Source organism: Canis lupus, chromosome 2 (genome assembly GCF_003254725.2).
Source record: "Canis lupus dingo isolate Sandy chromosome 2, ASM325472v2, whole genome shotgun sequence".
In the NCBI taxonomy this organism is placed as follows: Eukaryota; Metazoa; Chordata; class Mammalia; order Carnivora; family Canidae; genus Canis; species Canis lupus.
This window is the reverse complement of record NC_064244.1, coordinates 3,877,992-3,893,021: the sequence shown is the minus strand read 5'-3', so window position 1 is coordinate 3,893,021 and position 15,030 is coordinate 3,877,992. Positions and strand designations below refer to the sequence as shown.

The 15,030-nt window shown below is 35.0% G+C and overlaps 1 protein-coding gene and 1 pseudogene across 3 annotated transcripts in view; one reads left to right on the top strand and one right to left on the bottom strand.

Moving 5' to 3' along the window:
• Positions 1 to 1,080: 1,080 nt before the first annotated feature.
• The window catches only part of ITGB1 (integrin subunit beta 1), a 140,539-nt gene continuing 126,589 nt past the window's right edge, over positions 1,081 to 15,030 (bottom strand). For 2 of the 3 annotated variants that reach the window (XM_049096681.1, XM_049096677.1), the window contains 5 exons: positions 12,764 to 13,002; positions 12,320 to 12,542; positions 10,357 to 10,589; positions 8,231 to 8,397; positions 7,139 to 7,219 (listed from right to left, as the gene is read on the bottom strand). In XM_049096681.1, coding sequence (XP_048952638.1) covers positions 7,145 to 7,219; positions 8,231 to 8,397; positions 10,357 to 10,589; positions 12,320 to 12,542; positions 12,764 to 13,002 — 937 coding nt within the window. In that variant the 3' untranslated portion in view covers positions 7,139 to 7,144. Of the gene's footprint in view, positions 2,315 to 7,138; positions 7,220 to 8,230; positions 8,398 to 10,356; positions 10,590 to 12,319; positions 12,543 to 12,763; positions 13,003 to 15,030 lie in introns of those variants that run through there. The other variant, XM_025478508.3, reaches the window with a different exon arrangement.
• Positions 10,810 to 11,640, top strand: LOC112679019 (rRNA-processing protein FCF1 homolog; annotated as a pseudogene).

Genomic DNA, 15,030 nt, shown 5'->3' with positions numbered 1-15,030 from the left:
TACAGTCAGAAAATCTTTATAAATTGTAATATAAAATCTAAAAATTCACCATATTTCAGCCTCAAGGACCTATATGTCAGGAAAAAATATGTATATTTAGAACAGGGACTTTGTTCCTCTATTAAAAACCTCAAAATAAAAGCAACTTCTGGAGCATGTCATTCAATTCAACTGATTATGCCTAAGGCATAAGGACTTGAGCCAACCAAGAGTACAGGTAGTGGGAAAGAGAAAATGAGTAAGATAGTTTTTCTCGTGAAGCTTACAAACTAGAAAAAAATGTGTAATTCTAAATTGGAGGATGATTTAGTCTAAGCTAGGAAATACACCTAAGTGGAATAAGTACAAAAGGACACCAATTTTTAAAAATGGGAGGGTATGGCAAATGTGAGAGGCTGGTCCTCTCCCCCAAATCTGACACTTGTTATAAGCTCTAGGAAGGAAAATATATCTTCTAATACTCTTTACTATGGGTGTACATACTTTCTAACAAACCAAAGCCAATGAAAAGAAAATTTCCTTATCAGAAAAGTAACAGGGGCATATGTGGCACAGTTGATGGTCCCACTCTTGGTTTTGGCTCAGATCAGGATCGTGGAGTCATGGGATTGAGCCCCATGCTTAGCAAGGAGTCTGCTCGAGAGTCCCGCCCCCCCCCTACTCTATCTCTGTCAAAGGAATAAATCAATCTTAAAAAAAAAAAAAAAAAAAAAAAAAAGCAATCCTGTCTGGATCTTAAATAAAATGACATAATTTCCAGTTTCTAGTTACCAGTTCTAAGACATTCACAGAGTTAAGCCTGCTTGATATAAGGATAAAAGCTATTTCCCACTACAGGAGGGGGCTGAGGACTTATCCAATATTATTTAAAGAGCCCAAAAACAGTATGAAAAAAATCTGTTTGATCATAGTACTTTCCTTGTGTCTCTGGCACATCTTCTTTTGTTCTTTAAGAAATATATTTTAGCTTCCTAAGTGAAATACCCATTAACCAGATATTTTTTTTTGTCAGCCTAAGCTATAAAAATTTTATGCATAGAAATGGACAATATAGATCAATACAGACAGAAAACATCCAACTTAAATATTTTAGGCATATTTATTTAATAAATAACTTCAGTAAACAGCATGTAAAAAGTGAACTGTTAAAATTAAAAGGCACTTAACACAAGAATGTGACTAGGATGAAACAAAACGGGCAAACAGTGAGAAGGGAATATACAGTGGCCTATTACAGCGCTGGCTGAAAGGGGGACGTGCTTAAGTGAGAGCTATGGCATAAGTCACAGGACAACTTCACATGTTCAGTAAGAAGGCAAATTTACAGCTGAAATGCCAAAGAAAAAGTACTGGTAAAGTCTTACCCCCAAATTGCAAACAAATACATTAAATGATTAGAAGAGGTGATAAAAAGCACCAGGCTTTTAAACAAAATACAAGGAATAAAGTAAATTCGCCCAAAGGTCCTCAATTCAGCACGTATTATATGTAAATTAAGGCCATTATGTAAATGATGCTAAATTAAGGACTTTTTTGCAGAAAATTTCCAGATACTTTTTCCAAGGCCTGAATTTCTAAAGAGAAGGCGTAAGAGTTACCAAGATAAAGTAACTCTTAAAAATGGCACACAGGTTTTAAAGCTATGTTTCCCTTCCTAACTCTCTTTTTCCCATGGCCTCTACGTAGATAAATATCTCAAAACTATTTTACACCGGTTAATTCCCAATATACTCAAACTTTCAGATATGTCATCAGTCTTGTCTAAATAGGCAAATAGCAAAATAAAAAACTTGAAACAATTCTAAACTAGCTACATAGGACATTTACTTTGGATTCTGTAAAACTAAAACCTGACATATCTGTAAAGCTAAAAATCAATTTTAATACTTGATTAATGGAAACTCTCCACATACTCATTATTTTAACTACTGCCCTTTCAATCACTCTAGAAATCTCACTTAATCCAATAAGAGCCTGATTTTAATAGTCCAGGAGGAAAAGGTCAAAAAGGCACAACGTGACCTTAGCAGATGAGGATAACCATCCTGTCTCAAGTTTTTTGTCAGTCCCTGGCATTGATTATAACATTATTTTCAAAATAATAAAAAAAATTTAAATTACACATATTGTACATTTTAAAAAACTGCACATGAGAAAAACCATGGTGATATTGCCCTAAAGCTACCTTACTGTGACTATGAAAATTATGACTTTGCATTCAGTGTTGTGCAATCTGCATGGGCAGTGCTCATTTTCCCTCATACTTCGGATTGACAACAGTTGTCACAGCACTCTTATAAATAGGATTTTCACCCTAAAAAAGAGAGAGAGAGAGAGAGAGAGAGAGAGAAATTATCAGATACTCTACTAAAATCAAGTAGTAGTATTTTATAAAACAATATTAAGAGTTATGGTCATTTTCAGTTGTCTCCGTTCTTATCTGTCCACATATCACACATATCACATATTTTTAAAATGCATTAATAAAAACTTCACACAAAAATGAAACATGAAATCTTTGCTTTTCAAGTCAAAAGGTGACCCTGTAATCTGGTATTATTTCATTCATGAGTCCTTCCTACATGGCACGATTGATTTAAAAATGCCTTCCACAGCAGAGAATGTCCTGTAATGGCTTCTCTCCTTTAAACTAGTTTTGAATGCCTATCTTAAAGAATTAACTCTTCTGCCATTAACTGCCTGATTCTTAACCCTTTACTGTGGTTAAGAAGGTTCTTGATAATTAATGGGAATCCTTGATTGTCATCTCTGTGAGGGAAGTATTCTCTTGAGGCTTTTCCCACCACAGAAATTGTGGACACCAAATGCTCTGAGGCAAAGTACTGCTGAGGGCACTGAGCCTGCAGGAGTCGTCACGCTGCCATTTTTGCTTAGAATGTTAACAAAAATAATGTTATTCTGCATGAAATAATTGTTATTCTTCAGAAAGCATACTGGTGAAATGTTTTATTTTCATTGCAATACTAATTTTAGCAAAGAGTACCAAAATGAAGCCCAGAAAATGACTCCAAGCCATAAACTAAAGAGCTCTTTCAAGACCCAAAAATATACAAGCATTGATGTTTTAAGCATGCAAATAACATACAATCCCACAAGACCATTTTCTTAAAACAAAACAAAACAAAACAAAATCTAAGTGATACATTTAAATATCTACTATAGCATTTTCTTTCTCCTATCTTTATCAACTGAAACTAGCTTGAAGGCCAACTGAGTACAGCCAAATAATCCTATATCAGAAAAAATCACAGTGAGCACCAATCAATAAATGTTAAATAAAAACTTAAGACCTTAGGATTTTAGGCAAAAATTAATTGGTTTTATATTGCACTATAGAGCCATTTGTGGTGATTTTTAAAAATATTTATAGAAAGCATCTAAACACTAATTTTTGCTTTTAAATTTTATTTACACTTCATTGTAAATTTATTACACTTCATTATATCGGGATATGGCTTTTACTGTCACAATTTCTGCCCTCTCAGAGGGTATAGGCTGGTGCATGACAAACATGCAAATAAAATAAGGCACTCTAATATAGTACAAAACAGAATTATAAACATAGTACGGGAGCAGTAAAAGAAAGGACTGACTTTGAGAAGATTAGGGCATTTTCACAGAGAAACTGACTATAGATAAAATATTGATCAATAAATAGAAACACATGCAAAGTCAAGGTCTAGGAAAAAGAATGAAACATTTATATAGTTTAGAAGTTTTTAAGAGTGTGAGTGTACGTTCTGAGGTGTGAGCAAGGGAGAGGAGACAAGAAAGAAGACATGGCCAAATCATAAAAGGTCCTGTGTGCCATGCTAGAGAGACTGAATTTTATTCTGTAGAGGAGAAATCACTGAGAAAAAGTATAGCATGTAAAGCTGGATGGTCCCGAAACACACCAAATAAACCATTACAACTTCAGCTCAGTAGCTCATCTGAATTCCTATTAAGACAGGACAATATGCCTTAGCCTGACCCCAACCCCACCTCACAAAATACATCTTGACCCATCATTTCAGAAACATGGTGCAGGAACTCAGGATCCCTCAGAGACAAACATCAAATAATCTGGATAATAGAAAACATGTAGGATATCCATTTCTCATCTCTTACCCAACTGAAGCTAATACATTATTATACAGACTGGATCTTGGCAACTACATTCTTAGCAAGTTATATAGTACAAATATGTTCATTACACTCCTTATTTCCATCTTCCTATTCAGCATTTGAGGCTAGAACTTGGTTCTTTCAAATACACGGAGAAAACAAATCACCATTTTTCTTTGAAACAATATATTAGATCAATCTAGTATTTCATACTTAAGAATTTATAAGGGAAGAAAACACATACACAAAACTAAAACAAGCAAGCCCCCTCCCCCCAAAAATCCAGAAAACAAAATACAAAAGAAAAAATACCCAAAAAACTAATGAGTCCAAAGTACATAAGGCAGAACTTACCTTTGGAGAAAAGTCTGCCTTTTCATATACACAAACATTTATATACGCATTATTACATCCAAACAAAAGATTAACATGCAAGGTTAGAAGTAAAATTAAATTATCTGTGTTAGGCATCATTTTAGATGGAGGTAAACTAAAATAAACCAGATTAGTTTCCAACGTTCAGAGTGCAACCCCACCCTTATCTTGAGAGAGAAAAAATCAAAGCATATTTAAATCAACAGAACAGAGTTATATTCAGAAGTAAAGTCCTTGTATGTACGCAGTAAAATGTCATTTTTGTGCTCACACTAGAAACTGGCTAGAAAATCATCTCTGTAATATAACATATTAGATACACAACACACAATGGTGAGAGATTAGGAATCTACATTAAAACCTGCGTAACAGCAGGGAGGATAGAAAATTTTATAATCCACTCTAAAATTTTAAGGTTGATAATTTGATTTTTTTTAACGTACCTACAAAATAGTCTTATGTGGTGAAATAATCACAGTGCCCGCTCATTCTCTGAAATATGTTAATAGCATAATTCACTGATTGGTAAACCCTGATCCCATATCAGAAAACTGTTTCATGAGTCATAATTCATTTTCATTTCTTGATGCTCATTCCTTAATTTCTATTGTTTATTTCTACTTTAATTTTTCATAAGAAAACATCTCAGAATAACCTGTAGCCATTAATTTGCCTGGATTTCACCAATGAACTCATCAATAAACTTCACCAATAAACTTTTAAACAAACTTCTCAAGTTATCCAAAATGCCTATTTTGGCTGAAAAAGTAACATTTTAGTGAAACTTAATTGTTTCACTATTATTTATTGATAATTTCTTGCAAAGTACAATTTAATGTGTAGTAAAGACAGAAATTACATCTTTCAATAGGATACATGGAAATTTATCTTACTTGAGAAATAACCATATGCATTGTCAATATTTGACTGTTTTTGACCTACCAAAAAAAAAAAAAAAAAAAAGGAAAAAGGAAAGAAAAAAAAATCTAGCAAATCAGCTTCCTTCTAAAAATAGTCTGTGGAAAGGATCAGGTAAGAGAAGAACACATAGAGTCTGGACTAATACAAAAATGTACCAGGCTGCCCATATACAACTATGACTGTAATCTTCTGCCAGCAAATCTAATTTTGCCATTGGAAAAGTCTTAAAATCTGCTTAAAAATAAAAGAAAAAAAAGACAAGTAATGGTTTCTAATGTTATTGGGCCTTCCTACCTTTTAAAAATATTAAACATACCTGTATTTTAAGTACACTCTTGGTAAATAGGCAAAACCACAGTGCTGGTTTCTATGTCATAAAGTGGTATGTCCATTACAAATGTTTGTCCAATACAGTTATGTCACTCAAATGTCACAAAGGGGTAATTCTCCATAAGAGAATGATCTATCTCTACTTAACAGGTAACAGAGTCTCCTGAAGATCTGTGACTGCTGCCAATACAGTGCTGTGGGTAAGAATATGAACCCTGGAGCCCACTGTGCCTGGGTCTGAATCTGAGCTCTTCCACTGACTAACCATGGGTGAACCTGGTCAAGTTATCCAACCCTTCTGTGCCTCAGTTTTCTAATATGTGAAATTAAAAAAAAAAAAAAATCCTTGGGAGAAGAAAGAGAAATTCTGGACCACCAGCCAGGAGAATCTGTTCTTATCATAACCTTTTAAATCAGTTTAAGGGATTTACATGATTACATTAAAATATGCTAGCATCATTTCATGAAAAATCAGATATAAGGAAATCCTGTCCACTCCTAATAAAAGAAAAAATAATAAATTTGTCATTCAGGTAAAATGTATATTCACCAGAAGAGCTTACCATAATTTACTGAGTAGGATAAGCAAGCCTTACCACAACTCTGAAATTTTCAACTAAATTTTTATTTAAAACTATAAATAGGACTTTCTCTTTAAAGTCTTTGTTGTTGTTTTTTAAAAAAAGTTCAATGTTTAAGTTGAATATCAGAATCATTCAATAACAAGAAAATATATAGAATTTCAACTTACATCAAGAACTAAAGTATCTTCAAATAGTTCTAAAATCAGTAACAATGACATTGGAGTTGTATAGCATACAAATGTTTCACCAGGTTACATTTTTTTTCTATTTTGCAATTTAGATTTCACTTTTACTTTTCATTGTTTCACCCTAAAATCTACATATGGTGATTTGTAAGTAAGGATAATGTCATCTAAAGCACAGGACTGTAGTGAGGATGGTAAGTTGACAAGCTGATATCACATACTGCAGTTCATTAGCCAGATATCCACACCCACACAACAGATGTTATTAATGGCTCCCTGTTAAAGGCGTGACAACCAAGCTCCCAACAGCCAAGTGGCTCGATGCTGTTGAAGTGCTGAGTTCTGACCAGAGGTCTGGCAGGCCACAAAGCACATTCTCTTCTTACTGTTACCCAGCTGCTGCTTCTGTACCATAAGGCTCCTTTGAAAGCCCTTTGAAAAGCTAACTCTAAATTAACACACACCAAAAAACCCCCACAATATAGCCATATAAATAAAGCCAGACTTTAAAAAAAAAAACAAAACAAAACAGCAGTTGTGATAAAGGACACACAGTGCAGTAAAAAAAGGATAAAAGTTCACATGCAAAGACAGAAAAAGAAAGAAAATACGAACGGCAACTTAGAGACCAGCTTTACGTCCATAGTTTGGATTCTTGAAATTATTAATAGGACTCTTGTAAATCGGATTTTCTTGCTAAAGTAAAAGAAATAGTTTCTAATGATTTCATCAGAAAAACACTGACATGTATATTGTTAAACACTATAAGAGAATTTTCCCTATTTCATAGATTTTACTTTTTTTTTTCATAGATTTTACTTTTACACTTCTATATAGCATTTAACAACAACAACAAAAAAGCCCCAACCCAAACTGTAGTAAATGCAAATGACTAAAATTCATTATACTTTAAAATTACCGAAGACTGCCTTCTTTGTCAAAAGATAAATATATGAAGGCCAAGGTTTGGCCACCCTACCCTCAGACTTCATATTTCAAACCACATTATATGCTAGCACATTTCACCCACTTTCAGCTTTTAAAAATTTTTTACAAAGTTTTATTGAGTTATAATTTGCAGAGTTAAATATATTCCTTTTATGTATAGAGTTGTACATACATACCCACAATCAAGATCATCCCAAGAAGATCCCTCATGCCCTCTCCCCCCCCACTCCAGCCTCTGGAAACCATGGACTTAGTTCTGCCTCTAGAGTTTTTGCCTTTTCCAGGATCTCATATAAATGGAATCATATAATACGCAGCCTTTTGAGTCTGGCTGCTCTTGATCAAGGTTCTTTGTTGGGAAGAAGAGAAAAATAAGAGAGACAGAGAATGAGAGAGAGAGAGAGAGAGAGAGAGAGAGAATGCTTTCCACTGAATATCGTGCCACATAGATATTATCTAGAATTCTATTTTACATGAGATGAAAAGGCTGAAGAGCAGATTTAAGATCAAAATCAGGAAATAAAAACACTGACCACAGTATCCAGAAGATACTTCCTTACAATGTTCTGGTTTGATGGGATATATTTAAGAGGTTTTCTGTTTTTCACCAAATACCAAGTTCTCTGAGTGATGAACTTTTGGGGAAATAAAATACTCAAAGAAGACTTTAATAATCAGTTTCAGCGTTAACAGACAAGCCTTAGAAGTGTTACATTTACTTTGTGAACTGCCCTACTTTTTAGATGTTCTGCAACTTACCGTGTCCCATTTGGCATTCATTTTTTCCTTTTCAAATTTGGCAAATTCCCTTCTGTCATGAATTATCATTAAAAGCTTCCAAATCAGCAGCAACGCAAGCCCAATAAGAACAATTCCAGCAACCACACCAGCTACAATTGGAATGATGTCTGGTCCAGTGGGGCACTCTGTAAAGTAAAAAGGAAGGGATTGATATATGCAAAGTAGGGCTAAAACTACAAAGACCTGGCTAGTGTCTCAACAAAAACACAGAGGAATAAAAGCTCAAGATAAGTAAATGTAAAGAATTCCAAAGAATCTATAAAAAAGATACTAGAATTAACAAAGACCTTATAAAGCCAGAGGATACGTGCCCAATAAACAAAAATCATATGTATTTCTATATAGTATATGAAAGTTTATTTCTACATATTGGAAATGGAAATTTAGAAAATAGTATCTTCTGTAACAGCACTGAAAATCATGAAATACTTATGTATACATCCAACAAAATATGTGCACCATTTGCATGTGAAAAATTACTAAGCACTGATGTAAGAAATCCAAGACCTGCATAAATGGAGAAGTATTCCATATTCATGGATGGAAAGACTCAGTAATGTTAAGATGTCAATTCTCCCCCAATTTGATTAAATAAACTTAATGCAATCCCAATCAAAATCCTGGCAGGATTTTTATAGGTATCAGCAAGTTAATTCTACAATGTACAAAGAAGGCAGAGAACTAGGAAAGTATTTCAAAAACACTTTGGAAAAGAACAAAATTGGACATCTCACATTACCAGATTTCAAGACTAGCTATAAAACAACAGTAATTGACACAGTGTGGTATATTGGCTAAAGGTCAGATGCACAGATAAATGGAACATAATAAAGAATTAGACCAACATACATAAGATCATTTGATTTTTCAAAGGTAGAGAAGAATCAGTCTTTCCAACAAAGTGCTAGAACTACTACACATCCATATATAAGAACTGAATCTCACTCCATATACTAAAATTAACTCAAAATGGGTTACAGGCCTAAATGGAAAAACCAGAAACTATTAAACTTCTAAAGAAAACACAGGAGAGGGCAGCCCCAGTGGCTCAGCGGTTTAGTGCCGCCTTTGGCCCAGGGTGTGATCCTGGAGACCCAGGATCGGGTCCCGCGTCGGGCTCCGTGCATGGAGCCTGCTTCTCCCTCTGCCTGTGTCTCTCTCTCTCTCTCTCATTCTCTCTCTCTCACATGAATAAATAAATAAAATATTTAAAAAAATAAAAGACTCATGCTTTACTGACTGAACTGGCCAAGTGTCCAATTTAAATTAAAAAAAAAAAAAAAGAAAATACAAGAAAAATCGTTATGAACCTGAGTTAGGCATGGAGTGCTAGATAGAACAGTAAAAGCAAGATCCATAAAAGAAAGACGGTAAATTGTAGTTCATCAAAATTAAAGCTTCTGGTCTTTCAAAAACAATGTTAAAAAGATGAAAAGATAAGGAAGCATAAATTGGTAAACATGTATCTGTAAATGCAAAATACAGAGACTTCAAGAAAAAAACAGTTTGGCTATTTCTTATAGGGTTAAACATATGCTTACCATATGCCCTCAAATGCATTTCTACCATATATCCAAAAGAAATTAACACTTACATTCCTACAACAACCTGTACAGAAATGTAGGAAATTTCAAAGAATATAACAAAAAGTGCCTACAAAAATCAAAATAAAAAATGTTTCCTCTTCTGAGAAGCTAAACAAATTCATGCTTTATAATATTCTTTAAAATTATCTTTCCCAGTAGCACTCAAGCCTAAATCAAGCTCAAATTCAAGCATCATCAATAATGAGCCAAGTCCTAGTGAATTCCTGTCCTGGTTAAATAAATGTCAGGCAGTATGCTGAGTATTTTATGTGGATTCATACATTTAGTCTTCAAACTCTCCATTCATAACACTTAAGACTTGTTTTTTCCTTCTTCTTTTATATCGTTAACAATACTATTTTTGAGATTAAAAGTGCCCTAACTTGAATTTAAAATAATCCAGCTGGAAGTGTTACTGGGTGCTAGGGAAACTGCCAAGAGGCCTAAGTAGCAGTAGAAAAGAAAATGGAAAGAATTTTGAAATGATCAGACTTTTACCTGGTGTCTCTACAACATGAACAATGGCCTCATTATTCCCATTCACTGAATATGTGAAATAGAACCAGCAGTCGTCAACATCCTTCTCTTTACAATGGGATAGGGGATCAACCTGGCCTGGTTGTGGTAATTTGTCCCGATTTTCAACCTTGGTAATGTTGAAATGTGAACATTCCTGTGCGCAAGTGTCTTTCTTTTCTCCTTTATTGAAGGCTCTGCACTGAACACATTCTCTGTGAAAACACAAATTGCATTAAAAACTTATTTAAAATAAATATTTGCTTAAGGATTATTTCATGGGAGTAAATGGAGAGGCATATGACACTTCTAGATGGGAAAACTAAATATAAAGACACTAGTTTTCCAAGTGAAGTTACATAGTACAGTTCAAATTAAAATCCAAAAAGAGAAATTAAAAAGTCATAAATAGAAGAAACAGAGTGCGGCATGAACATGGGGAAGCAAAAGAAGACAAGAAAGTATGCGACCATGAAGCGAATGCTTAGTCTCCGAGATCAGAGGCTTAAAGAGAAGGATAGATTAAAACCTAAAAAGAAAGAAAAGAAAGTTCCCAGTGTACTCAAGGAAAGAGAAGTCCCCCAACATGCTTCCTGCTTATTCTTCCAATATAACACACAGCTGGGCCCACCTTACCACATCCTGGTTGATACCAACTTTGTCAACTTTTCTTTTTTTTCTTTTTTTTTTAAATTTTTATTTATTTATGATAGTCACAGAGAGAGAGAGAGAGAGAGAGAGAGAGAGAGAGAGAGAGAGAGGCAGAGACATAGGCAGAGGGAGAAGCAGGCTCCATGCACGGGGAGCCCGACATGTGATTCTATCCCAGGTCTCCAGGATCGCGCCCTGGGGCCAAAGGCAGGCGCTAAACCGCTGCGCCACCCAGGGATCCCTGTCAACTTTTCTATTAAAGCCAAACTTGACTTAGTACAGTCAGTGATGGACTGTCTGTATGCCAAGTGTATCCCTTGTATAACTGACTGTGTAATGGCTGAAATTGAAAAACTGGGGCAAAAGTATCGAGTGGCTCTAAGGATTGCCAAGGATCTAAGATTCGAATGATTGCCATGCACACACAAAGGAACCTATGCAGATGACTGCTTAGTACAGACAGTAACTCAGCACAAGTGTTAAATTGTGGCCACAGTTGACCGGGACCTTAAACGAAGGATCCGGAAGATTCCTGGAGTTCCCATAATGTACATTTCTAACCATAGGTACAACATTGAGCGGATGCTAGATGATTACGGAGCCCCTCAGTTCTAATTCTTAAAAGATAGAGTTTTTCTGCATTCTTATACCAACTTTTTCTGTTGACAGTTCATATTAGCAATATGCTATAGTATGAATTATTCTTCTTACCCATTTGCTCTGTTACGAGCTGAGTATGGTTAAATATACTCATTTTTTGATGTTTTGAAATCAGTATTTTGTATCATTTTAAGTATTGTTGCATCTTTCTATAAATCAGATGATTGCTTGTAAAAAAATAAAATAAAAAATGAATAAAAATAAAAAGTCATAAATAAAACTAGCCTTATCAGACACTATAAATATATAATACAAAACCAAAATGATATAAGCATTGTGTTATTTGTACAATAACACTTCTTCAAAAGGCAAACCATCATTTTGCTTAGTTTAGTCAAGAGATCATAATGAAACTGGTAATACTAATTTCACAAAGGTTACCCTATGGGATTCAATTACATAGCCAATTCAGACCAAAATGATGGCATCAACTACTCTCATATGACACACAAGTATTGTATGACAAACGCTAGTGACTGAGAAAGGATCTTTAAGCTCAGAGTGGGCTACCGTGGGTCACATACCTTATTTCCAGTGTGACCTAACATCAGTACTGTTCTGGTTCTAGTGATAACAGTACATAGGTCAACAGACAACTAATATCAACTCTTTCAAGCAACTAGGTAATACTTACTTGTGTTCAGCACAGACACCAAGGCAGGTCTGACACATCTCACAGGTTGGCCCTTGAAACTTGGGGTCTGTACACTTACAGGCACCACACTCACAGACGCCCCTGCCATTGCAGATCTGCCCGTTCGTGGCCAGGCATGAAGTCGTGTCCAGAGAACAGTCACAGGCACTGCCAGTGTAGTTGGGGTTGCACTCGCACACACGACACTTGCAAACACCATTTCCTGGAATTAAAAATATCACTTCTCATTACAATGGTAAAAATATACAACCATGGCACTGACTTTAAAAGCAACAAGTAGTAATGGGGAAGGATATGTAGTGAAGGATGGACTGACCCCTCAATGCTGCCCTTATCCTACTTATTCACCAAGCAAACTCTGAATGTTTTTTATTGTACAAGATGGGATCACTTTTCATAACCATTTTAAGACCCCTTTCTCACCTCCACAAATTAAGCCATTGGACCTATCGCAGTTGAAATTATCACACTCGCAAAATTTGCCAGAATAAATTTCATTTGTATTATCCCTCTTCCTACAAACACATTGTCCACAGACACACTCTCCATTGTTACTACAGATTTCTGAACTGTTTTCTTTCCTGCAGTAAGCATCCATATCTTCACTGTTAACTTCATCTGTGCTACATTCACAATGTCTACCAACACGTCCCTCGTTGCACCTAAAAAAAGAATCCAAAATTTCAATCACATAAAATAAAAATAATTGAAAATAATGTCATATTGCGAGAAAGACTGGGAGAAGAAATTAGACTATAAACAAAATCTTCAAAATACAATTCTATTACATGCGAGTGCTCCCACCACACATCACAGACAGGTACAAAAGGGTTCATAAGTGCACACATGTGCAGGCATTAGTCAAGTTCATATGGAATATATGCAAGGGCCTAGGGAGAAAAATATTTCTTCAGGAAAATAATCATTTTTTTAATAAATTAATTTTTTATTGGAGTTCAATTTACCAACATACAGAATAACACCCAGTGCTCATCCTGTCAAGTGTCCCCCTCAGTGCCCGTCACCCACTCACCCCCACCCCCTGCCCTCCTCCCCTTCCACCACCCCTAGTTCGTTTCCCAGAGCTAGGAGTCTTTAAGTCAATCGGAGAAGGACAAACAGTGTATATTCTCATTCATTTGGGGAATATAAATAATAGTGAAAGGAAATATCAGAAAGGGAGACAGAAAATAATCATTTTGATCAAGATGAAAATATCATCTAGCGGTGAACAGGTAAATAAAACATTTGGAAATATAGGATCAACTTACTTTAAAAGACTACATATGTTCTGTTCTCAAATGACATGCTATTACATTTGGTATTATATGTGAAGTATCTCTAAATTTAAAGCAAAGGTCCAATTGTTAATCTAAAAAAGTACAATAAACACCAAAAAGTACATGGAAATTGAAGAAAAACATATTGAGCATATCACTTAAAAATATATTATTTAAAAATAGGTATATCCTATAGGTCCAGACTTTTCAAACACACTGTATTTCTAGAACACCCAAGGCTTATAGACACTGGCAATACACTAATTCTGTATCTGGTGAATATGTAAAGGAAGGCAAAATATTCTTTTTTAAAGATTTATTTATTTATTTTAGACAGAGTGCAAGCATGTGCTCACACATGCAATTAAGGGGAAGGGCACAGGAGAGGAAGGGAAAGAAAAAATCGTTAAGCAGACTCCCCACTGAACAGGAGTCCAAAACCAGGCTCAATCCCAGGACTCTAAGATCATGAATCAAGAGTTGGCCACTTAATCAAATGAGCCACCCCAGTGCCCCAGAAAGACAAAATATTTTTAAATCTTTTTAGGTAATGAATCTTACTAAAAACGGATCTACATGACTCAATCGGGATAGGTACAACATATAAAAGTAAAATATAGTATTTAAATCATTATTCAGAATAGACAATTAGTAACTAATGGTGAAATCCAGCCATTTACTTTTCTCAGGATTAAAAACCCTTCAAAACCTTGTCATTTGGGGCTGATGTTTGGATCAAAATACTCTCCCCTTCCTATCTTTTGAGGAGAAAGCTGTATTGAGTATATTCAATTTTAATTTTTAATTAAGAGATAACCACCACAGTGTAAAAAACATGTAAAATCATTTGATTACAATTTTGTTAGTAATAGATTCTACATTCAGGGAAGTGTTTTCTTTTTAATCTCACAAAGTACATTTGTACACTTGGTTTTTTTTTTTTAAGATTTAATTTATTTATTTATTCATGAGAGACAGAGAAAGAGAGGCAGAGACACAGGCAGAGGGAGAAGCAGGCCCCATGCAAGAAGCCTGATGTGGGATTCGATCCCTGGACTCGGGGATCATGCCCTGAGCCAAAGGCAGACGCTCAACTGCTGAGCCACCTCGGGGACGCAATACACTTGTTTTTAAAACTTATTCCAACAGTGCAGAAGTACATGCACAAGGTGTTCCGGCATCCTAGTGCCATTTCCCAGATAAAACCACCACTATAAGTTTGATATAGTTTCTTAAAACACTTCTCTGTAAACGTATTTTACATAAGCTCATTTAGCTATAGAAAATTCAGGTTGTTATTTTATGAGGGAAAAACTCAACAATTTGTTACATATATGTCATAGATAGCTATAAAAGCTTTTATTTCAAAGAGCATCTTCTTACGAAAAAAAGTATCATGCACAAGATCAT